Source organism: Rhincodon typus, chromosome 18 (genome assembly GCF_021869965.1).
Source record: "Rhincodon typus isolate 14 chromosome 18, sRhiTyp1.1, whole genome shotgun sequence".
Classification (NCBI taxonomy): domain Eukaryota; kingdom Metazoa; phylum Chordata; class Chondrichthyes; order Orectolobiformes; family Rhincodontidae; genus Rhincodon; species Rhincodon typus.
Window position 1 is genome coordinate 1,887,883 of NC_063349.1, and position 23,450 is coordinate 1,911,332.

The window sequence follows — 23,450 nt, forward strand, 5'->3', positions numbered from 1 at the left end:
AACACAAAGAGGAGATTTGATAGACTTATTTTGATAGATTATTGCAGCTTGGACAAGTAGAGGAGAAATTGTTCCTGCTTGTAAAAGGAACAAGAACAGGAGGGCATAGATTTAAAGCGATATGCGAAAGAAGCAAGGATGATGTGACAAAAACCTTTTTCACACTGTGTGTAGTTAGGGTGTGGAGTGCACTGCCTGGAAATGTGGTGGAGGCAAGTTCATCTGAGGGATAGAAACAGGGTGCAAAGGTAGGGAAAAAGGCACGATAATACCAGGTAATGATCCATGTTGGAAGCGCTAGTGCAGGCAAAGTGGGGCCGAATGGCTTATTTCTGCATCATAGCAATTCTGTGATTCTATGTACGTGTGTATGAGATTGTAATATGTACATTGGAGTATGGGGGTGTATGTATATGTTGGTATATGTGCACCAGTGTGCATGTGTGTCTAACCCATTTCTTTAAGGAAAAACAGTAAGCACAGTAAAACTTGGAAATGACGGTGTTACTCCAAACTGAATTTCCATATTATGGTATATGAAATAGCTTTAGACCAGTACAGTAATTTACAAGGTTTACAGTTGTTTTCCTTATATCCCACAATTCTGAATAAGGCCTTACATCTGAAAAGGATTTAATTCATTCACTGCATATGGTTGCTAATTGATCTGCTGAGAGATTCCAGAATTTTCTGTTCAAAGCTCAAATTTCCAGCTTCTTCTACATCTGGTTATTAAACGTGCTTTGCCACTGCATAATTCCCTTAGCTTGTTAACAGCTTTCAAATTCTTCAGCTAGCAACGCCTTTGTCCCCAGGGATTAATCTCCCCACAGCCATGTCCAGTCACTGAATTCAAATCATGTGATGCAGAGAAACAAAGTTGCGGAAAAACACAGGGTGTGTGGGGAATATTGAGAAATAAGGAGTAAAATATTGTGGAAAGGAAGAACGAGCAGACATTATACTTCGCTAAGATATAACACAATGGAGTCTCTCACAAAGTGCAATTGCTGTTGATGTTTTACAGTGGCCAAGTGAACAGCAGGGCAAACAGAAAATGAGTAACCAGAATCCACCAAAAACTAAAATCCAACGGTATTCACCAGCAGCGGAAGATCTCAGGCAAACTAGCTGATACCACATGCTTAGTTCCAGAGTCACAGATAAATCCTTGGGAAGGCAGACAGCCCGAGTAACCAGCTTCATGGGCTGCATCAGCATGGATGATTGTTGTTGATGTGGACGGCCCACCTTGCTCAGTCTACAAAATGATCCCATAGTGCAAGAACTCTTCACGTCCTCTGGATTATACAGGGAAGGAAACAAATATGTTATCAAGCCTTCAGTAAGTATTTAAAGAACTGCTAGTCTCTCTTACTGTGATAATGTGGCTCTACTTGTTTCACACCAGTCACAAGACTGATTTAGATGATGACCTTTGACACATTTGACTTAATTTAACATAATAGTAAATATATTAGCATCACATTACAGCATCTACTTAGGGCTTTTGCAGCACAGTGGTAATGTCCCTACCTCTGGGCCTAAAGGACTGGGTCCAAGTCCCATCTGCCCCAGAGATGTGTCATAACATGCCTGAGCAGGTTGCTGAAAATAACTACAGCATCTACCTGATGTTAAATGAATCCAGTTCTCCATAGCCACTGCATGACTATCTGCCAGTCACCCTCAATGTAAAATAATTTGTTTCCTTCTTATTCATTCATGGGATATGGGAGTCACTAGTCATTTATTGCCCATCTCTTTATTGCTCAGAGGGAGTCTAAGAGTCAACCACATTGCTGTGAGATCTGAAATGACATTAGGGAGGTCAGGTAAGAATGGCAGACAGTCTTTCCTGAAAGGAAATTAGTGATTCATACCGGCTTTAAGACAATCGGAATGGCTGTGGTTGTCATGAGGCCATTTTTTTAAATTCCAGATTTTTGCTGAATTCAAATCTCCCCATCTTTATTGTCCTGCTGAGTTTGAGTAACCATCTTAGATTTGTTTTGCCTATCTCCTTCTATGAAGCCATGTTATTTTGAGACTTCAAAGTCATAAATGGCAGATGGAGTTCAATCTGGATAAATGCGAGGTATTGCATTTTGGTACAACAAACAAGGATAGGACTTATACAATTAATGGTAGAGCCTTGGGTAGTGTTGTAGCACAGAGGAACCTAAGGGTGCAGGTACGTAATTCTTTGAAGTTTGTGTCACATGGTGGTTTAAAAAGGCGTTTAGCACGTTTGCCTTCATTACTCAGTCCTTTGAGTATAGGAGTTAGGAAGTCATGTCAGTCCTTTGAGTATAAGAGTTAGGATGTCATGTTGAGGTTATACAGGACATGGGGCGGGGGGCCTCTTCTGGAATATACTGTGTCCAGTTCTGGTTGCCCTGTTATAGGAAGGATATTATTAAGCTGGAGAGGGTTGAGATTTACCTGTTGTTTCATATTGATTTAGATACCTGTTGCTAGGTATGGAGGGTTTGAGTTATAGGGAAAGGCTGGACTTCTTTCACTGGAGTGTAGGAGGTTGAAAGGGGGTCTTATAGAAGTTTATAAAATAATAAGGGATATAGATAGGGTTAATGGTGGTTGTCATTCTTCCTAGCTCGGGGGAGTTCAAGACAATGGGACACATTTTTAAGGAGGGGGAGAGAGATTTAAAAAAGACATGAGGGGCAAATTTTTTACACAGAAGATGGTTCAAATGTGGAATGAACTTCCTGAGGAAGTGGTGTATGTGAGTATAATTACAACATTTAAAACACATTTGGATAAGTACATGAACAGGAAAGGTTTAGAGGGATATTGGCCAGGAGCACGCAGGTGGGACTAGTTTTGATTGGGATTACGTTTGGCATGAACTGGTTGGACCAAAGGGTCTGTTTCCATGCTGTATGACTCTATCAAATATCTCCTTATAGATCACTGGTCCTGGACCAGAAATCTGAATTATTGACCTTCCCAGCCACAGCTCTGTTTTAAACGATCTTGTTATGTTATTTTTTAATGTTGTTTCATATTGATTTAGACACACCGAGCATTAATTTTTTTGAACCCCCATGAAATATTTACATCAATGCACTGAGAAAGCATAGATGCTGATGGGTCAAAATGTTAATGTTGTGTTAGACCAAACAAAATCCATTGGTTTGTGCTTGGAAAGTGCAGCTTGGGATTGTCCAGATGTTTGGAAAGTGACAGTTGCTAGCGAATGCCTTAGAATACACCGTGATATTTATCATGAGATAACAAGGTGTAAAGTTGGATGATCACAGCAGGCCAAGCAGCATCAGAGGAGCAGGAAAGCTGAAGTTTCGGGCCTAGACCCTTCTTCAGAAAAGGATATTTATCATGTTGGGGATTGCTACTTACATTAATATGGCCCATTTCACAAACTTGGCATTACAACATGAGTAAAACAGTAGTCACTGTACAGTAACAAACGTAGCAGTTCATTTACTTGAAGTTCCCATTAAATGCAGAGGTAATCACTAGGTAATCTCTGATAAAGTTTGTCAATCGGAACGTTAGATCTATTTATATCTATCCACAGATTCCTTGCTGAATGTTTCTAAGTAATTGTTTTCATGAATAGCCGTACACTTTGTTCTTTGTTGATGGAGAGTGGAATATTGGCCGGGGCACAGAGACCCACTGTTATGTCCTAACTGACGCTGTGTCACACAGCAGAGAAGGCAGGCTGTCAGTTTAACACGAGCAATACGGTTATTTCGAAGGTGTCAGTTTGGATTCTAGAAATGAAGTTTGGGGGCGGCACGGTGTCTCTCAGTGGGTAGCTATGCTCCCTCAGCGAACATAGGTTTGATTGCACCCTTGGGTGACTGTGTGGAGTTTGCACATTCTCCCCGCGTCTGCGTGGGTTTCCTCCGGATTCCTCCCACAGACCAAAGGCGTGCAGGTTAGGGTGGATTGTCCATGCTCAATTGCCCATAGTATCCAGAGGGATACGCAGGCTAGGGGTCTAGGCCCGAAACGTCAGCCTTTCTGCTCCAATGATGCTGCTTGGCCTGCTGTGTTCATCCAGCTCTGCACCTTGTTGTCTCGGATACGCAGGCTAGGTGGGTTACCTCACAGCAAATGGGGGGATAAGGTGGGTCTGAGTGGCATGCACTTCCGACGGGTCAGTGTAGACTCGACGGGCTGAATGGCTTGATTCTATTCGAAGATTCTATGAAGTCTCTGGAAGGCGAGGATGAAGCCAGCCCTCAGAAATCAAAGACACCACATAATGAACTCCCTCCTCCACAACTCTGAGACAGTGAACCCCCAACCCCGACCACCTCCCCCACAACACAGCTCAGAGCGAAGACCCCCATTCTGAAGAACGATCACCAGAGCCGTTAACTCTGACTTCTTTCTACAATGCTGCCAGACTTGCTGAGACTCTCCAGCAATTTCATGGTTTTGTTTCAGATTTCCAGCATCCGCAGTTCGTTCGTTTTTTTTGTGAACACTCCGCCCTCCGAAACGGGGTGGGGAGGGAGACTGGACAGGAGCTCCGCCCAGGTTTGTGATTGACATCGGTTCCTGACCAATCAGACACGGGGTCAGATTGCAGTCCCCGCCCAGGAGGTGGCTCGAGCCTTGGAGAGGATTGAAAAGAGCAACGGCCGGAGCGCGCGAAGCAGGTTCTGGAAGTTTCCAGTGGTTATCAGCACACAATGTCGATCATCCTGTACACTGGAGCGGCTATGCCCAAGATCGGTCTGGGCACATGGAAGGTGAGGGATAAGAGGCCGGCTCCCATTCACGTGGTGGCCTCCTTCCCTCCCTCTGTGTCAGCTCCATCCGAGCACAGGAGCATCCCCTCCAGCGGAGTGTGGCAGCGACTGGAAATTGGGCAAAGTGGGGTGGGGGATGATGCTGGGCAGAGGGAGCGGGCGCTCCGTGGGGGGTTGTTTTGGGTGGGGAAGCTGGACGGGGGGAGTGGGAGCTGAGTAGGGAGGATAGGGGGGTGCGGGCCTGGAGTGGGAGCTGAGCAGGGAGGAAGAGGGAGTGCGGGAGCCTGCGGCTCTGGCAGTTGGGGAGAGTGTATTGTGGGTGGATGATTGGCTATTAAGACTGCAGATGAATATGGGCAAGAGGACATGCAGAACATTGTTGGGTGTTAGTGAGTAGGTTTCATTTGTTGCATGATTTATGAAGAATTGTAATGTGAGGAATGACTTGGTAAATGGGTTGCATATAGTTTTCTCCAGAGTTGTGTGGTTGGGTGGGGTCGTTCTCAAATGTGACTAAAATGACAACAAATGAAAAGACTAGGAATAGGTTTTCCAAGGGTTTGGATGGGTGTTCTAGTGGTTAGGACCCTGACTGAATGCTTTAAAACTGGGGGGCTTGCAAAGGAAACTGGCCAATTCAATTCTGCGCACTGAACTCGGACAAAATTCTTATGCAAAATGTTGCTTTTCATTTGATGTGCATGCCTTTGTGTGTTTTAAGTTTTTACAAATTTCATGTGGAAAATTTTTAAATGAACAATCTGATAATGTAGTGAGGAGGATAGTATTTGAGACTTGTACATTGCTCGAGATACCAAATTCTAACGATCATAAAATGGTGTGATATTAATGATAGAACTGAGAAAGTATTAGTGGGTGAATGCACTATTAAATTATGTATATGATGTGGAAATAAAGATTGGATTAAGAGACAAATGGCAAAATGAAAATAGAAGATTTTCATACTTCTAACATCTCTAACAATTAACACCTAAAGAAACCAGTTTCTGTTGTAGTAATTGTCAGTATCAATGAGGTTCATTTGCTTGAATGAATAGTTGTCCTGTTCAAGTGGTACTTGCACTGGGATTTACAAGACCTCTTGTGGTAAATTTAAGACAGTAGTGAAAGTAATGATATTACAAGAATTGGAATTGATAGTATCCGGAACACATTGGATATAGTATTTGAAGCTGGAGCTGTGTATGAAGAAACCTAAAAAAGAGGTAGGAGTAGGCCATTCAGCCCTTGAACCTGCCTCCTCCATTTAGGATGCATTTGATTGATCATCTAATTCAGTACCCTGTTCTTGCTTTCTCCCTATGCTCTGATTCTTTTTAGCCCTAAGAACTATATCTAACTCCTTGAAAACAATCTAATGTTTTGACTTCAGCCACTTTGTCAGAATTCCACAGTCTCATTCCTCTCTGGGTGAAGGAATTTCTTCTCATCTCAGTAATAAATGGCTTATCCTGCATTCATAGGCTGTGACCCCAGTCATTGGGAATGTCCTTTGTGTTTGCCTTGTCTAGTCCTGTTAGATATTTCTAGTTGTCTTTGGTATTCCTTTCATTCTTCTAACTGCTCAAGTTTGTCTTCATACATCAGCCCTGCCATCCCAGGAATCCAGCTGGTACTTTGATTTTATTTATCCTGACGAAGCAGGCTGGAATGGTGTAACAAGGGAGTGGAATTCATTGGTAGCTAAACATGTATCTTGGTCATTCTGATACAGCTACAGAATACTGCAGTTACTAGAAATCCTGAAATAAGAACAAAACTGTGCTGGATATTTTCAGCAGATTAGGCTAAATCTTTACGTGAGTGCAAAGGACTATCAGATCATCATCTTGCAATGTAAATTCTGTTCCCCTTCATAGGTGGAGATAGTGGAATAATTCCAACACTTTCTGCTTTTAATTTCACCCTCTTTGGATCAGTTGGGGGGAGGGGGGAGAAAAATCTAACTTGTTTGTTTTTAGATTTACAGCCCATGTGTAGGTGGGAGAGCTGAAAGTGACCATTGAATTGTAGGAAATTAATCCTGAGGGATCTGTTTAAGGAAAGGACCAAGGATATAGATTTTCAGCCAATTCCAGATAAATTTCCTTGAAGCAGTTTTATCTAGCCATTGGCTTTCACACTGGCTTTACCATCCATTCCAGATATTCAAAACCGCCTTCAAAATAGCAACAACCAGTATGTCTTGGGCTTTAAAGGAGCAAGAGATAGGTCAGTTTGAAAACTTGGTAAATTAATAACTTGTATTCATTTGGTAAATGAATCTGAAGGCACAATGTGACCCCGGTCATTTTTCTAACTTTTCTCGCTGAGAGAAAGAGAAAATCTATATTAGAATGATGCATTTGAGGGATAAATGTGTAGAGGTTAGGAATTATATCTTCAAAACAGGGTGCTTGCAATCAGGCTGAAATCGACATTGAGTGGGATGATGAGAATATACTTGAGACTAATGCAAAGCTGGAGAGTGGATGGCTGAGGTGGAGTGAAGCATTTGTGGAGATATGGCACTAACAATGCAAACTGAATAATTGAACATCTTTCAGAATTGTTCAAATGCATGTAGAGAAAAGAATGTATGGATAGATGAAGAGTAGGAGAAAGGTGGATTTACAAATGCTGACAGTGGTGTTTGGGCCAAAAGAGAGGTGGGCAAGTTTAACAGATCTTTCTGGACTGTAAGAAACAAACATACAGGGTGAAATAACTGCAGAGGCTGGTATCCCGTCATCAAGTCGCCCTTTATTTACTTGCGCAGAGTACACTGGGTGTGGCCAGCCAGCTCAGAGTCAGTCCCCAGAAGTGAGAACTTAATCCACTGATAGTATTGGTCAGCTATGCTCCTGATTGGGATTGTTAACCTGGGCCAATCAAGGATCTTGTCAACAAAATCCACCTGGTTCCAATCATTACATCTCCACCATGGGGACATAGACCCGGCCTTTCTTGTGTAGCTTTTCCTGTGACATTTGTGCCCCAGGTCCAGTTCCACTGACTCAGACTCTGACACGGGCGGCATCTACCAGACTGTGGCCTGTCTCTTGTATCTGGAACATCTCAGGATGTCCTCCAGTTCTGGTGGTAATGGTATCGAGGATGTATCTATCTTGGACTCAGAGGTCCCCTTGACACTAGACGGAGGGGAGAGCCTGTGGTTTTTGACGGGCCTTCTGGCTGTTCTGAGATGCCAGGTATGTTTTGCTCTTGTCCGATTTGCAGGGTTAACAGCTTTCAGGTGATCCGCATGTTTGTTCATCTGCATGAAGTTATGGAACCTGACCTTGCATCAACCTTACTTCATCCCATGAATTAAGTCCTCTCCCCCTTGTAGAGGAGGCATGTGGCCAGCATCGGCATTCCTGCTGGTAAACCCACCCCAGGTCTGGAAATATCAAGTTTAACCTGGTGTAGAGTCTTCTCTCCATCAGCAACATTGAAGTTATCCCTGTTATTAGGGGTGGTCCTATAATCAAACAGGAACTGGGACAGTTTGGTATCAAATGATGCTGTAAGCTGCTTCTAACATTTAGAATGCTCATTTTTGGTAGACCATTGGATGATAGATGGTACGGAGCTGTCTTTATTGCCTAATGCCATTCTAGTTTAGAAAATACTCAAATTCCCTGCTGGTAATTGACGTCCCATTGTCCCATGACCAATACTTATGGGAGTACGTGTATTGCAGACAATGTTCGTAGCTTCTCAGTCATCCCTGTGTTTGCCGAGTGAACTTTATGCACGTTCGACCATTTGAATGGGCATCTACAATGACCAGGAACATTGAGCCCATGAAAGGACTGGCATAGTTGACATGTAACTAAGTCCAGGGTTTACTTGGCCATTTCCACGAATGTGGCAATTTTTGTCCCTGCTGGCACTCTGGGCACTACTCAGCTGATACAACTTTGTCAGCATCCCACTCTCATTACCACTAAAATAACTGCACAGAGACTGGTACTCCATCACCAAGTCACAGTTTATTTACTTGTGCAGGGTACACTGGCTGTGGCTAGCCAGCTTGGAGTCAGTCCCCAGAACTGAGAAGATTCTAAATCCCCTATTAATTTGTCAGCCGGGCTTCCTGATTGCAGTTGTTACACAGGACCCAATCAAGGACCTCGTCAACAAGATCCACATGGTTCCAATCACTATGCAGGGCGATAATTCAGTGAAAATTTATGTCATGTATGGAATCTATACAGAGGTCTTTGATGTAGAGAAAATTGCATGTTTTCAGATGGTGGTGAAGTACGCCGAGTGTGAACAGGCATTATCCTGAGAAAGAGAGACCGTTGTAAAGTAATGGGAAGGATTAGTTTTAATCTTTCTGGTTTTGACAAATGCTTTGTTCAGTCCCCAAAAGGTCAAGTGGCTGAAGCAGTGAAGGAGGCCATTGCCACAGGATATCGTCACATTGATGGTGCATACGTTTATGAGAATGAGAAGGAAGTGGGTGAAGGCATAAACCAGAAGATTAAGGAAGGGATAGTAAAGCGTGAAGACCTTTTCATTGTCAGTAAGGTAAAATGGAGAGCTTTGAAAATTATTCACAAACTTAAACACTAATTCTCTCCTCCACAATGCACAATAGCGGCAGCATGTATGCACAAAATGCATTGCAGTAACTCCTGCCAATACTCTCCAAACAGTATCTTTCAAACTTGTGACCAATACTACCTGAAAGGATAAGGGTGGCAGGTGTAAAGATGGGCTGTTGGTATCGCTGGCTGGGCTAACATTTGTTGCCCATCCCTGAAGTTAGTTAAGTCAACCACATTTAATTTGGGTTTGGAGTCATATGTAGGCCAGACCAGTAAGGATGGCAATTTCCTTCACTAAAGGGACTTTGGTGATCCAGCTGTAGGTTTTTTTTTTTGGCAACAATTGATAATGGTTTCATGGTCACTATTAGACTGTTAATTAGACTTTTATTTTGCTGGGGCATCAGGTATCTGGGAATATGACCACTTGCAAGTACCCCTCTAAAACATACCCCATTCTGATTCAAATTATCTGGTCATCCTTCATTGATTACTTTCTCGTTTACAAAATTTTGTATTGGTAACCTTAACATTGCTGTGGGTGTACCTACACCCTATGAGCTGCACTGGTTCAAAAAATGGTTTGAATAGTAGTTGTAGAGTCACAGATGCACAGCACAGAAGCAGACCCTTCAGTCCACGGTGGCTCAGTGGTTAGCACTACTGCCTCGCAGCACCAGCGACCTGGGTTCGACTCCACCCATGGCAACTGTCTGTGTGGAATTTTCACATTCTCCGCGTGTCTGCGTGGGTTTCCTCCCACAGTCCAAAGATGTGCAGGTTAGGGTGGATTGGCCATGTTAAATTGCCCATTGTGCTCAGGGATGTGTAGATTAGGTGAATGGGTCTTTACTGAATCCTATCAAGTTTCACAACATCCTTCCTACAGCAGGGAGACCAGAATTGCACACATTATTCTGAAAGTGGCCTAACCAATGTACTGTGGAGCTGCAACATGACATCACAATTCCAGTAGTCCATGTACTGGCCAATGAAGAAAATCGTACCAAACACCTTTACTGTTCCTATCTCCCTGGAACTCCACTTTGAACAAACTATGAACCTGCACTCCGAGGTCTCTTCGTTCAGCAACACTCCCCAGGACCTTACACTTAATTGTATGTCCTGCCCAGACTTGCCTTCCAAAATGCAGCACCTCACATTTATCTAAATTAAATGCCATCTGCCATCCCTCAGGCCATTGGCCCATCTGATCAAGAACGCGTTATACTCTGAAGTAACCTTTTCGGTTGCCCACTACACTTCCAATTTTGATGTCATCTGCAAACTTAATAACTAAACCTCCTATTTTCACATCCATATCGCACATATAAATGACAAAAAGCAGTGAACCCAGTACTGATCCCCTTGGCACACTGCTGGCCACAGGCCTCCAGTCCGAGAGCAACCCTCCATCACTACTGTCTTTTACTTTTTAGCCAGTTCTGTATTCAAATGGCTAGTTCTACCTGTATTCCCATATGATCTAACCTTGCTAACCAGCCTACCATGAGGAACTTAGTCCATATAGATCACCTACACTGCACTGAATCCTCTTCATTACTACTTCAAAAAACTCAAATCAAGTTAGTGAGACGTGATTTCCCACACAAAAAACCATGTTGACCATCCCTAATCGGTCCCTTGCCTTTCCAAATACATGTAAACCTTGTCCCTCAGGATTCCTTTTGACAATTTTCCACCAACGTCAGGCTTACTGGTCTGTAGTTCCTGGCTTTTCTTTATCACCTTTCTTAAATAGTGGCACCATGTTAGCTAACCTCCAGTCTTCCAGCAGAGATGGGCAACAAATATCAGACTTGCTAGTGGCACCAAAATCCTACTAAACAATTTTTAAAAAGAGAAATGCATTTATTTTTAGAAGTGAAAAGAAAATTTATTTTACTTATCACCATTGAACTTCTGTCCATTTTTAACTCCAAAGTATCGACGTCTGTTAAGAGAAATTCCCTGCTTTAGAGAGAAAAATGAGTTGTCTGGGAGAAGATTAACAGAATAACTTATTTTTGATGCTTTGATCTTGACATTCTGTTAATAACTTCTGTTACTCCCTTAGCTCTGGTGCACCTTTCATGCAAAAGATAAAGTGAAGGAGGCATGTTCTAAAACCTTGTCTGACCTGAATCTGGAATATTTGGACCTCTATCTTATCCACTGGCCCATGGGATTCAAGGTAAAGCATCTGACCAGGATATATGTGTATGACATTGTCTGTGCCTCTTACCTTAATTAGACTTAGGTTATTTCTTCTGAAGTAATATTCTTTAACGCTCAAATATTCACTGGGTTGTTTATAATTTTGATTTAAAGGAACATTGGGCTGCTGGTGGGTGGAGTTTCTTCAACCTGTTTCAATTAAGGGGTACTCTAAGCATGTATTAAATCATGTTGGGTATTGTAACGTGTAAAATGAAAGCCAAACATCTTTCATTAACCAGCAGAACAGAGCCACAAAATTATTTTCCAACAAGAACCAACGTGTTAAGACTTAAACAAGAAAACCACTAGTAGCTTGACAGTATGATTGCTAACTATACATTATACACTGTTTTTAATAGTTTCTGTCCAAGAACTTTCTTCTTTTATATCTTAGTTATTTGCCTCTATCAGGACCATCCATAAGTATGCAACTATCTAATTATGATTACATTTAATTCTCCTCAGTTACAGCTATTTTCAGAGGTATAACTTCCATTCACTGTCCCTCGTGTAGATTCTTCTCCCTTGTTTGGTTCCAGGATTATTTATAGGCTGCTTTCCTTTGGCTGCAAGACTTTTTTTATATTAAAAAAAAACTAGATTTTCCTACCAGCTATAAACTAGCACAAATTTTCTAGTTTTTTTTTATTGTTCCCTCATGAAATCCATACTGAGGCTAAACCTCATTCTATATGGATGATGAAATTAGCATTATTTTAGTTTGACTGTCTTAACTGTTACTTTGCCTATCTTATGTCAGTGAGCTTCAAAATGCACACCAGGTCCAAGCTATCTAAAAATCTGAGCAAGTGCTCGGATAAATTGAAACTAAGGGGAGGCAATGACATAATGGAACTGGTAATCCTGATATCCAGACTAATGCTATAGGGATAATGACAGGTGGTGAAATTTGAGTTAAGTTTACAGAACATAAAAATTAGGAGCTAGTTTAATGTTAACCATGATTATTGTTATTGATTGTTATAAAGACTCATCTGGTTTACTAACATCCTACATGGAAGGAAAGTCTGCCAGCTTCTCTCCATCTGACTTGAATGTGACTCCAGATTGATTTTTAGTGGTGCTTTGAAATGGTCTAAGCAAATTTTTCCATTGTATCTTAATTGCTGCAAAGCCTCAAGGAATGAAACCTGACAGACCACCTAGAAAATGCACAGAAAAAGACAGCAACGTGCACAGCCTTGGTGATCCTGCACAATTCTTCATATTAACAGTTGGGGGCTTGAGCCTAAATTGGGGGAGCTATCCTACAGATTAATCCGGTGATAGCTTGACAGTTGAACTTGGGAATCATACCTTTCAGTGTTGCAGATGCTACTATTATCATCCGTGAGTGTGTCCTGTCTCTCCAGAGGTCTGTAGCATTGTGGTAGTCAGGAAGAAATTATCCAGGAGCTCCTCAACATTGCTGACAGACATCCTTTGATACTGAAGCATCAAGCTAAAAATGGATGGGGAGAATTCTGGTTACAACCTACTGTCCTCCATGTTGGAGGAAGCATTTCGGATGGTAACTTCATTGAATGTACTCTGGGAGGGAACTTCAGTGACTATCACAAAGTGGATGTGTATTGACACTAGTGAGCAAGGTGGCGAACTACCAAAGGGTCATACTGCACATGCGGCAGTTGAAGAAACATAATGTGTGAATAGAATAGATAGGGAGAAATGTGTCACGTGAAATGAAAGTGCCAAGATTTAAGATAATTGGCAAAAAAAGTAAAATGGTATGACGAAGTTTTCATGCGATGAATCTGCTTCCATTCAATCAAAGCATTCGGAAGGGAATTAGACTGTACCATTTCAAAGAACAATGTGTAGGGTTATGGGAGAAGGCAGGAGAATGGCCTTAAGTGAAATGCTCAGTTTGTGCAAACATGATGGGTTGAGTAACCACCTGTAACAGTTGCGATTTCTGACCTCCTAACCTACCAAAGAGACAGTACATTGAATTTGAAGACTCTTCAGGCATTATTTGCTGAGGAAACGGAGTGCAAGCTTGAGAGTTTGGTGAGTGGGAAACTTAATTTTTGCATGTTTCATTTTGCCTGTAATTAGCTGTTAGCTAGCTTGCTTGCTGCTTAGACAGGGTAAACGCTCTCTTCTGTGAGAGCTAAGTAGTTAATTAGCTAACTGGTTGAATCTGCCTTCTCTAGCCCATGATCAGTTGGCTGTAAAGGCAGGTTTCTTCAGTGCCGTCAAAGATAGTGAATTGCAGTTGAGGAATCCCAAGTGCAAACATGAGCTTGAAGGTCGGAAGAAAATTTGATTTCTCTTGCTTTTCTACCTTTTTGCTATGCAAGATTGGTACGTGTTCTCCTGCTGGGAAAGGACCTAGCTGTTTTGAGATTCTGGTAAATAGTGTGTTCTACTGTTACCTTTTAAAATAGTACACAAATTGATAGTAAAGTTTTTTTTTTTATATTAGCATCAGGTTCTAGCTCCTGGATACTATTGTCACCCAGGGCAAATCCATCTGAACTAAGTGTTTGAAGGCAAGCAGCTTCAACTCAGAATTTGAGCAGGAGGCTGAACTATCAACCACTGAATCAGGCAAGGTAAAGGTTACTTGGAATCTGTACCAGCAGACAGTCATGCCACCTTCGAATAAATCAATAGTCAGGGTCAGCAATATGTGATTATGAATGAGAACACAGTGTGGAGCTGGAGGAATACAGCAGGCCTGGCAGCATCAGAGGAGCAGGAAAGTTGACGTTTCAAATCAGGACTCTTCAGAAATGGAGAGGGGGCAGGGAGCTGGGAAATAAATAGAGGAGTGGAGCTGGGAAACATAAATTTGGATGGTGATAGGTGAGTGCAGGTAGGGAGTGGTGGGGATTGGTCAGTGGAATGGGTGGGATTGATAGCTGGGAGAGAAGATGGACAGGTTGTGTCAGGTCAAGGAGATGGGGCTGAGAGGGAGGGTTGGATGTGGGATGAGGCTGGAGGTGGGGAGATTTTAAAACTGGTAAATGCCATGTTTAGGCCATCAGGCTTTAGGCTCCAAGACAGAATATGAGGTGTTCCTCCTCCAGTTTGCGGGTGGTGTTATTGTGACAGTGGAGAAGGCCCAGGATGGACATCCCCCTGTGGGAGGGGGAGTTAACATGGTTGGCGCCTGGAAGGTGTCATTTCTCACGTGCAGATGCTCTACAAAACGGTCTGAGTCTATGCTTGGTCTCACCGATGTAGAGGAGGTCACGTCGGGAGCAGTAGTTACAGTAGACCGACAGATGTACAAGTGAACCTCTGATATGAAAGGTTTGTTTTGGGTCTTGAATGGAGGTGAGAGGGGAGATGTAAGAGCAGGTGAAGCACTTCCTACGGAAGGTTCCTACCTTCCCCAGCTCCGCCCTCCTCTGTATTTATTTCCCAGCTCCCTTCCCCCTCCCTATTTGAACAAGAACAAAGAAAATTACAGCACAGGAACAGGCCCTTCTGCCCTCCAAGCCTGCACCGACCAGCTGCCCGTCACAACTAAAACCCCCTAAGCCTTCCGGGGACTGTGTCCCTCTATTCACATCCCATTCATGCATTTGTCAAGATGCCCTTTAACAGTCACTATTGTATCTGCTTCCACTACCTCCCGCAGCAGTGAGTTCCAGGCACCCACCACCCTCTGTTTTTTAAAAAAAAACTTGCCTCCTACATTACCTTTAAACCTCGCCCCTTGCACCTTAAACTGATGGTCCTAGGGGGATAAAGCTTCTCCCTATCAGTATTCTGAAGGGTCCTGCCATTTACTGTATATTTTCCATCTGGATTAGGCCTTCAAAAATGCATTGCGTCACATTTTTACAGATTAAACTCCATCTGCCGTCTCGCTGCCCAAGTCACTAACCGATCTATATCCAGCTGTATCCTTTGACGGTCCTCATTACTATCCACAATTCCACCAATCTTTGTGTCATCAGCAAACTTACTAATCAGACTAGTCACATTTTTCCTCCAATTCATTTATATATACAAATAGCAAATGTCCCAACACTGATCCCTGAGGAACGCCAGTAGTCAGAGCCCTCCATTCAGAAACGCACCCTTCCACTGTTACCCTCTGTCTTCTATGACCGAGGCAGTTTTTATCCATGTTGCAGGCTCGCCTCTGACCCCGTGCAACTTTCCCTTCTGTACCGGCTTGCCATGAGCGACCTTGTCAAAGGCCTTACTGAAGCCCATGTAAGCTGTAAGAAGACAGAGGGTGGTGGTTGATGGGAAATGTTCATCTTGGAGTTCAGTTACTAGTGGTGTACCTCAAGGATCTGTTTTGGGGTCACTGCTGTTTGTCATTTTTATAAATGACCTGGATGAGGGCGTAGAAGGATGGGTTAGTAAATTTGCGGATGACACCAAAGTCGGTGGAGTTGTGGATAGTGCGCAAGGATGTTGCAGGTTACAGAGGGATATAGATAAGCTGCAGAGCTGGGCTGAGAGGTGGCAAATGGAGTTTAATGTGGAAAAGTGTGAGGTGATTCACTTTGGAAGGAGTAACAGGAATACAGAGTACTGGGCTAATGGTAAGATTCTTGGTAGTGTGGATGAGCAGAAAGATCTCTGTGTCCATGTGCATAGATCACTGAAAGTTGCCACCCAGGTTGATAGCGTTGTTAAGAAGGCGTACAGTATGTTAGGTTTTATTGTAGAGGGATTGAGTTTCGGAGCCATGAGGTCATGTTGCAGCTGTACAAAACTCTGGTGCGGCCGCACTTGGAGTATTGCGTACAGTTCTGGTCACCGCATTATAGGAAGGATGTGGAAGCATTGGAAAGGGTGCAGAGGAGATTTACCAGGATGTTGCCTGGTATGGAGGGAAGGTCTTATGAGGAAAGGCTGAGGGACTTGAGGCTGTTTTCGTTAGAGAGAAGAAGGTTAAGAGGTGACTTAATAGAGACATACAAGATGATCAGAGGATTAGATAGGGTGGACAGTGGGAGCCTTTTTCCTCGGATGGTGATGGCTAGCACGAGGGGACGTAGCTTTAAATTGAGGGGTGATAGATATCGGCCAGATGTCAGAGGTAGGTTCTTTACTCAGAGTAGTAAGGGCATGGAATGCCCTGCCTGCAAAAATAGTAGACTCGCCCACTTTAAGGGCATTTAAATGGTCTTTGGATAAACATATGGATGATAATGGAATAGTGTAGGTTAGATGGGCTTCAGATTGGTTTCACAAGTCGGCGCAACATCGAGGGCCGAAGGGCCTGTACTGCGCTGTAATGTTCTATGTTCTATGTAAACAACACCCACTGCCCTATCTTCACACTTCCTCAAAAAACTCAACCAAGTTAGTGAGACAAAACCTTGTTGCCTCTTGCTAATATGCCACTTATTTCCAAATGGGAGTCCACTTGACGACAGCCCCTCCGCAAACCACCTTCCAGAAGCAGTGACTGCAATGATGCAGATCTTCTCCGTGTCAGCCAATCAGCATCACCACTCTGCTGCCCTCTTTCAGGTATTCGCTTTCACTTGAACATGGAGTGTTACTCTACCCCTCTACCTATCTTTGTATCATCTGCACACTTAGCCAGAATGTCCTCGGTTCTTTCATCTAGATCATTAATGTATAGAATGAAAAGTTGTGGTCCCAACACTGACTCTTGTGGAACGCCAGTGGTCACTGGTTGCTGTCCTGGCTTGTTACATCTTCAAAGAACGCCAACAAACCAGTCAAACGTGACCCATCCCCTGTGAAACCACGCCAGCCCTGATGGACTCCAGTATTCAAAATGTCCTGCCACTACCACTCCAACAATCTTCCAATGAGACCTGTCAAACCAACTAAACTGTAGTTTCCTCCCTCCCCTTTTTGAACGAAGGGTCAGGGGATCCCCAGAGGAAAACAAAGAACTGCAGACGCTGGAAATCCAAAACAAAAACTGAAACTGCTGGAGAAACTCAGTGGATCTGGCAGCATCTGAGGAGGGAGAAAGCAGAGCCAATGCCTCAAACTTTCCAAAGAAGTGTCACTGGACCTGAAACATCAGCTCTGCCCACTAACCCCACCCCCGCCAGACATGCTGAGCCCCTCCCCGGCAGCCTCCAACCTTGCCTCTGACTTCCAACATCTGCAGCTCCCTATCTTGAAGATCCCATGACACCCCACCCAGAAAGGAGGAAACCACAGCCTACCCAGTCTAGCAACTGTCATCGGGAAACTGCCAGAATCCACCACCAAGGAAGCAAGAACAGGACGTCCCAAAAGCCAAAACCCATCAGAGCCAGTGCGGTCCCACGAAGGAGGAACCATGACCGACCAACCTGCCAGAGTTATCTGAAGATGTAACAAGCCAGATGGGTAATGGGGATCCTGGAGATGTAGTATATCTGGACTTCCAGTAGGCATTTGATAAGTTGCCCTTCTCATAGAATTGGCTTAACTTCGTGCCTCAGTGATTGTGTTATGCTAGTGTGGCATTGGGAAACCCCTTCTGAATGTTTCCTACCTTAGAATAGGACCTAGACATTAGCATCACGTTTTGGGCTTGCAAACTCCGGACTTTGCCAATCGACTACGTGGTGGTTGGTGTGCCCAGGCAGAACTCTGGCGATTGGCAGCAACGTGGAAGCAGTTGGGGGCCCAGAGTGGCACCGGAGCAGGACTAGAGCAGCCTGTGGTGTGATGGCTGGCGATGAGATGGCAGGACAGAGATCATTAGATGGATGGCGGTCAGCAGCAAGATGGTAGCATGGAGGCATGGGGATTGAGAGATCAAGCCCTCCTGGGAAAGGTAATGTGAAGTGACTGCAGGCCCATTGTTAAAGAAGGACTGTAATTTGGAACTTGTAACTTTATTTCTTACTAGAACCAAAAGAAACCAACGCAGCATGGGAACAGGCCCTTTAGGTCTCCAAGTCTGCGCCGATACGTTTTTGCCCTTTCATCCTAAAACTGTCTTCACTTATAGGATCCATGCCTCTCCATTCCCTTCTTATTCATGTATTTGTACAGGTGTTCTTGAATACTGCTGCTTTATACTGACGAACTGTAACATTGAACTTTTAACTTATCTTATTATTTTTCTATTCTTTACCTAAAAGTTTGTACCCAGGTACTTGTACCTAAGATGGTGCCTTGAATGGCAACTTGTAAACTCTTCACAGTACTCCTATACTTGAGTACTCGTGACAATGAAACCTAATTCTAATTCTAATAATGGATTACACCACTGGATAAAGAAGGTATTCCTTTTTGAGGGAAGGCTAATCCCAGCTGATGTAAACAAAATGAAATCTTCCTTTCAGGTGAGACCGGTTTCCACTACCACAAAGCTGTTTCTGGCAACAGGGTAGGCTCGGCTATCAAGTGGGAATCACCCACAGCCATTTGAGAAAAGCTATTAACTTGCCCTGGCGGGATGGGAAACCTCCTCCCAGGTACAGACACACTGGCACTCGGGCAGAGTTGCAGCATTCCTGATGTTAAGTCCTGGCTCATTGCCTGCAAGCATGAGTGCGCACAAAAGCTCCAGTGAAATCAATGTGGCACATTACAACGAAGGGCAACAGCACGAAGGCCTGTCCACGGAAGTTAGGAATTTTCCCCCACAAATGTAGGTTAGGGAAAATCAAACACAAATTGTTCCAAGTCTCTGAACAACTAGAACTGCCACTATGGAAGTCGTCTTTCTTTAGATTCTTCTAACTCCCAAATCATTACCAAGTAGGGGGGTAAGATACTCCAGATACCATCCGAACAGTTAATTCCCTGAGTTTACCCTGAATTAAATACTCCAGATACTGTCTGACCTGCTGAGCATTTCCCTTAGTACTACCTGCATAAAACATTCTGACCAGCTGAGTGTTTCCTGAGTATTACGTGGGTTAAATACTGTACAGAGACCTTAATTCCATCTTACCTTCCTTAGCGTTGCAGTTTTCCTCCAGATGAAAGATCTCCTGATTTAACTCCAGTTCCTTCTCCATTTCTCACTCTGCCTGCAACTTCTTCAGTTCCTCATCATTCACTTTTGGGTCCTGACCTGAAACATCAATTTTCCTGCTCCTCTGATGCGGCCTGGCCTGATGTGTTCCTCCAGTTCCATACTGTTGTCTCTGACGCCAGCATCTGCGGTTCTTGCTATCTGAGTGACTGAATGAGGCAGTTAAGGGGACCCAGAGGCAAGTGTGAGTCTCTGCAATTGTCCAGTGAATTTGAAGTAGGTTGTGCTTGCTGATATCTCTATTCCAGTGTGTGTGGCACAGGCACTAGTAATGAGGAAAGAAGGGGCTGTGTGGTGGGAGGGTCTACTCCTAAACTACGCTCAAATCAGTGCTGTTGTAATATAGTCACAGCTGTAGAGCATGGCCTCTGGTCCAACTGATCCATGCCAACCAGATAACCTACATTAATCTAATCCCATTTGCCAGCATTCAGGCCATATCCCTCTAAACCCTTCTTATTCATGTACTCATCCACATGCCTTTTAAATGTTATAGTTATACCCTCCAAGTCTCCTCCTCCACCTCTGACAGCTCATTCAATATATGCAGCACCTTCTGTGTGAAAAAGATGCCCTTTTGGTCCCTTTTAAATCTTTGTCCTCTAGTTTTGGACTCCCCTATCCCAGGGAAAAGATCATGCTACTCACCATATCCATGCTTCTTAAATCTCTAAAAGGTCACCCTTCAACCTGTGATGCTCCAGGGAAAATAGCCCCAGTCTATTCAGCTTCTCCCTATAGCTCAAACCCCACTCCCCCCAACCCTGGCAATATCCTTGAAAGGGTTCAGAAAAGTTTCACAACATGCTTCCTACAGCAAGGAGACCAGAACTCAATGCAGTATTCCATAAGTGGACTAACCAGTGTCCTGTACAGCTGCAACATGACCTCCCAACTCCTACGCTTAATGTCCTGACCAGTAAAGGCAAACATGCAGGCACAACAAGGAGAAATGGAGAAGGAACTCTGAGTTAAATCAGGAGATCTTTCAACTGAAGGGAAACTGCAATACTAAGGAAGGTAAGATGGAATTAAAGTCTCTGTACAGTATTTAACACATGTAACACAGGAAACACTCAGCTGGTCAGACAACTTTTTTTTATGCATACCAGACTATCCTATATTGCTGGGACTCCTCTTTCAGGGAACTATGAATCTCTACTCCAGTGTCTCTTTGTTCGGCACCACTCCCTATGATGTTACCATTAAGTGTACAAGTCCTGCCCTGATTTGCCTTTCCAAGATGCAGCACCTCACCCATGGCCCACTGGCCCATCTGATCAAGGTCCTATTGAACTGAGGTAACTGTTGCTGTCCACTACACCTCCAATTTTGGTGAGATCTGCAAATTTACTAATGATATTTCCTATGTTCACATCCAAATCATTTATGTAAATAACAAAAAGCGGTGGACCCAGCACTGTTCCTTGTGGCATATGGCTGGTCACAGGCCTTCAGTCTGAAAAGCAATCCTCCATCACCTCCTTCCGTCTTCTACCTTCGAGCCAGTATCCAAATGGCTAGTTCTCCCTGTATTCCATGTGATTTACCCTTGCTAATCAGTCTACCATGAGAAACCTTGTCGAACACCTTACTGAAGTCCATATATATCATGTTCCACCATCCTGCTCTCCTGAATCCTCTGTTACTACTTCAAAAAACTCAACCAAGTTCATGAGATGATTTCCCATGCACAAAGCCATGTTGACTATCCTTAATCAGTCCTTGCTTTTCCAAATCCTGTCTGTCAGGATTCCCTCCAACTTGCCCAGCTTGCATAACTAGGATGTAGAAATTATTTAAACTAAAATAGTAGAGGTTAAGGGAGAAGTGTGAAAGTTGTGATCTGTCTTGAGACCATAATGTATAGGAGCAGAATTGGACATTGGGCCTATTGAGTCTGCTCCACAATTTGATCATGGCTGATATGTTTCTGACCCCCATTGTCCTGCCTTCTCCCCATAACCTTTGATTCCCTTACTGATCAAGAACTGATCTATCTGCATCTTAAATACATTCGACTTGGCAGCCACTGCCTTTTGTGTCAGAGATCCATAGATTCAAGAAATTCCTCCTCAAATCAGTTCTCGAGTCATCCCTTCATTTTGAGGCTGTGCCGTCAGGTCCTAGTCTCTCCTACTAGTGGAAACAACATCTCCATGTCTACTCTATCCAGTAAAAACAGAAAGAACTGCGGATGCTGTAAATGAGGAAGAAAAACAAATTGCTGGAAAAGCTCAGCGGGTCTGGCTGCGTCTGAAGAAGAAAATCCAAGTTATCGTTTTGGGTCTGGTGATCTTTCCTCAGACTGGCTGGAATACTTCTGAGGAAGGGTCATCAGACCTGAAACGTTAACTTGGAATTTTTTTCTTCACATGCTGTCAGACCTGCTGAGCTTTTCCAGCAATTTGTTTTCGTTCCACTCTATCCAGACCCCTTAGTATTCTGAGTGTTTCAATGCAATCACCCACCCACTGCCGCCACCACCACTCATCCTTCTAAACTCCAGAGAGTACAGACCCAGAGTCCTCAATTGTTTCTCATGACAAGCTCTTCATCCCTGGAATGATTTTTGTGAACCTCCTGTGGACTCTCAGATGCCACACCACCTTCCTTAGATACAGAGCCCACAACTGTGCTCAATTTCCGAATACGGTCTAACCCGAGCCTTGCACAGCTTCAGTAGTTCACCCCTGCTATTGTATTCCAGTCCTCTTGAAATGAATGTTGACATTGCCTTCCTAACTGCTAGCAGAACATGCATGTTTACCTTAGAATCCTGAAGGAGGATTCCTTAAGTGCCTTTGTACTTCGCATCTCTGAAGCTGTTCCCCATTTAGAAAATAGGCAGAATGGAGGCATTGTCTATCAAAATGCATAACTTCTCAAGGTCCCTCTTTGAAATCCATCTACCGTTTCTTTAGTGGCAGCCTTCTGACCTACCTTTGTGTCATCAGTTCCTTCATCCAGATCATTAATGAAGAAAGTGATTAGTTGTGGTCCCTAGTCCCTGGTTGCCATCCTTGTTCCCTGCTCTCTGCTGTCTGTCAGTCAGCCAATCCTCTATCCTTGCCAGGATCTTGCCTAGAAGACCATGAGCTCTTATTTAGCAGCCTTCCATGCAGCACCTCTTGGAAGGTCTTCTGGAAATCAAAGTATAGGAAAATAGTAAGATTGTGTGGAATCTTATGGCCCTGACCAACATGGGCTGTGGTAAAAATGCATTGATTCATTTTTGAATGGAGTTCTAGATGTCGAAACAAGATTCTCACTTGGCAGCAGCAAGATGCCTGTTAATGGGGGTTACTATTTCTACCCACTTCATTAACTGTAAATTTCATCTCATTAATATTCAGCTTCCTATTGTATCACCGTGACGAAACACAATGTTGAGCATATCAAACCATTAAAGTTAGTGAATGCTGGTGGTGTACACCTGTGTAGCCTGGTTGAGTAGGGACCTTGGTATAAAGGCTATTGGTTTAACTGGGATGGCTATAAGGAAGGGAATATGAATGCTGCACTATTAGATCTTGGCATACCTTGTGACATATGGGTATAAGCCTGTTGCGTGCAGTCCAGCTCCTTGATCCTGAACATTCCTGAACTTTTCATACAGAAATACACTGCAATCCATTAATGTCTGTGATGCAATAGCCATATCTGTACACCTGAAAAGATGTTGACAAGAGTCTCGTTCACCTTTTTTAGCAAGTTCTGGTGATTCAGGCATTCTGCTCGGAACCAGCTGACAGAATTGAGCTTCTTTCCCACTGCCTGTAGGAGATTGTAGCTGATTCTCTGGTTACCACAAACTTCAGTATTTATAGAGAGCTAATTTCTCTGGACTTGAATTTTTGTAAAATGGTCTTGGGAATAAATTGAAGTTTATTTGCTGAATGTATCGAGATTTTTTGTTTCTGTTGGTGTTGTGTATCTAGGTATCGTTTCTTT

At 43.5% G+C, this 23,450-nt stretch overlaps 1 protein-coding gene across 3 annotated transcripts in view; it reads left to right on the forward strand.

Annotated features, from left to right (window-relative positions):
- The window catches only part of LOC109938664 (aldo-keto reductase family 1 member B1-like), a 51,728-nt gene that overhangs the window by 21,826 nt on the left and 6,452 nt on the right, over nt 1-23,450 (forward strand). For 2 of the 3 annotated variants that reach the window (XR_007264070.1, XM_048607537.1), the window contains exons 2-3: nt 9,129-9,296; nt 11,394-11,510. Coding sequence is in view for 2 of the 3 variants with exons in the window: in XM_048607537.1 (XP_048463494.1) it covers nt 9,129-9,296; nt 11,394-11,510 (285 nt within the window). In the remaining variant the exon portion in view is untranslated. Of the gene's footprint in view, nt 1-4,601; nt 4,755-9,128; nt 9,297-11,393; nt 11,511-23,450 lie in introns of those variants that run through there. The other variant, XM_020537009.2, reaches the window with a different exon arrangement.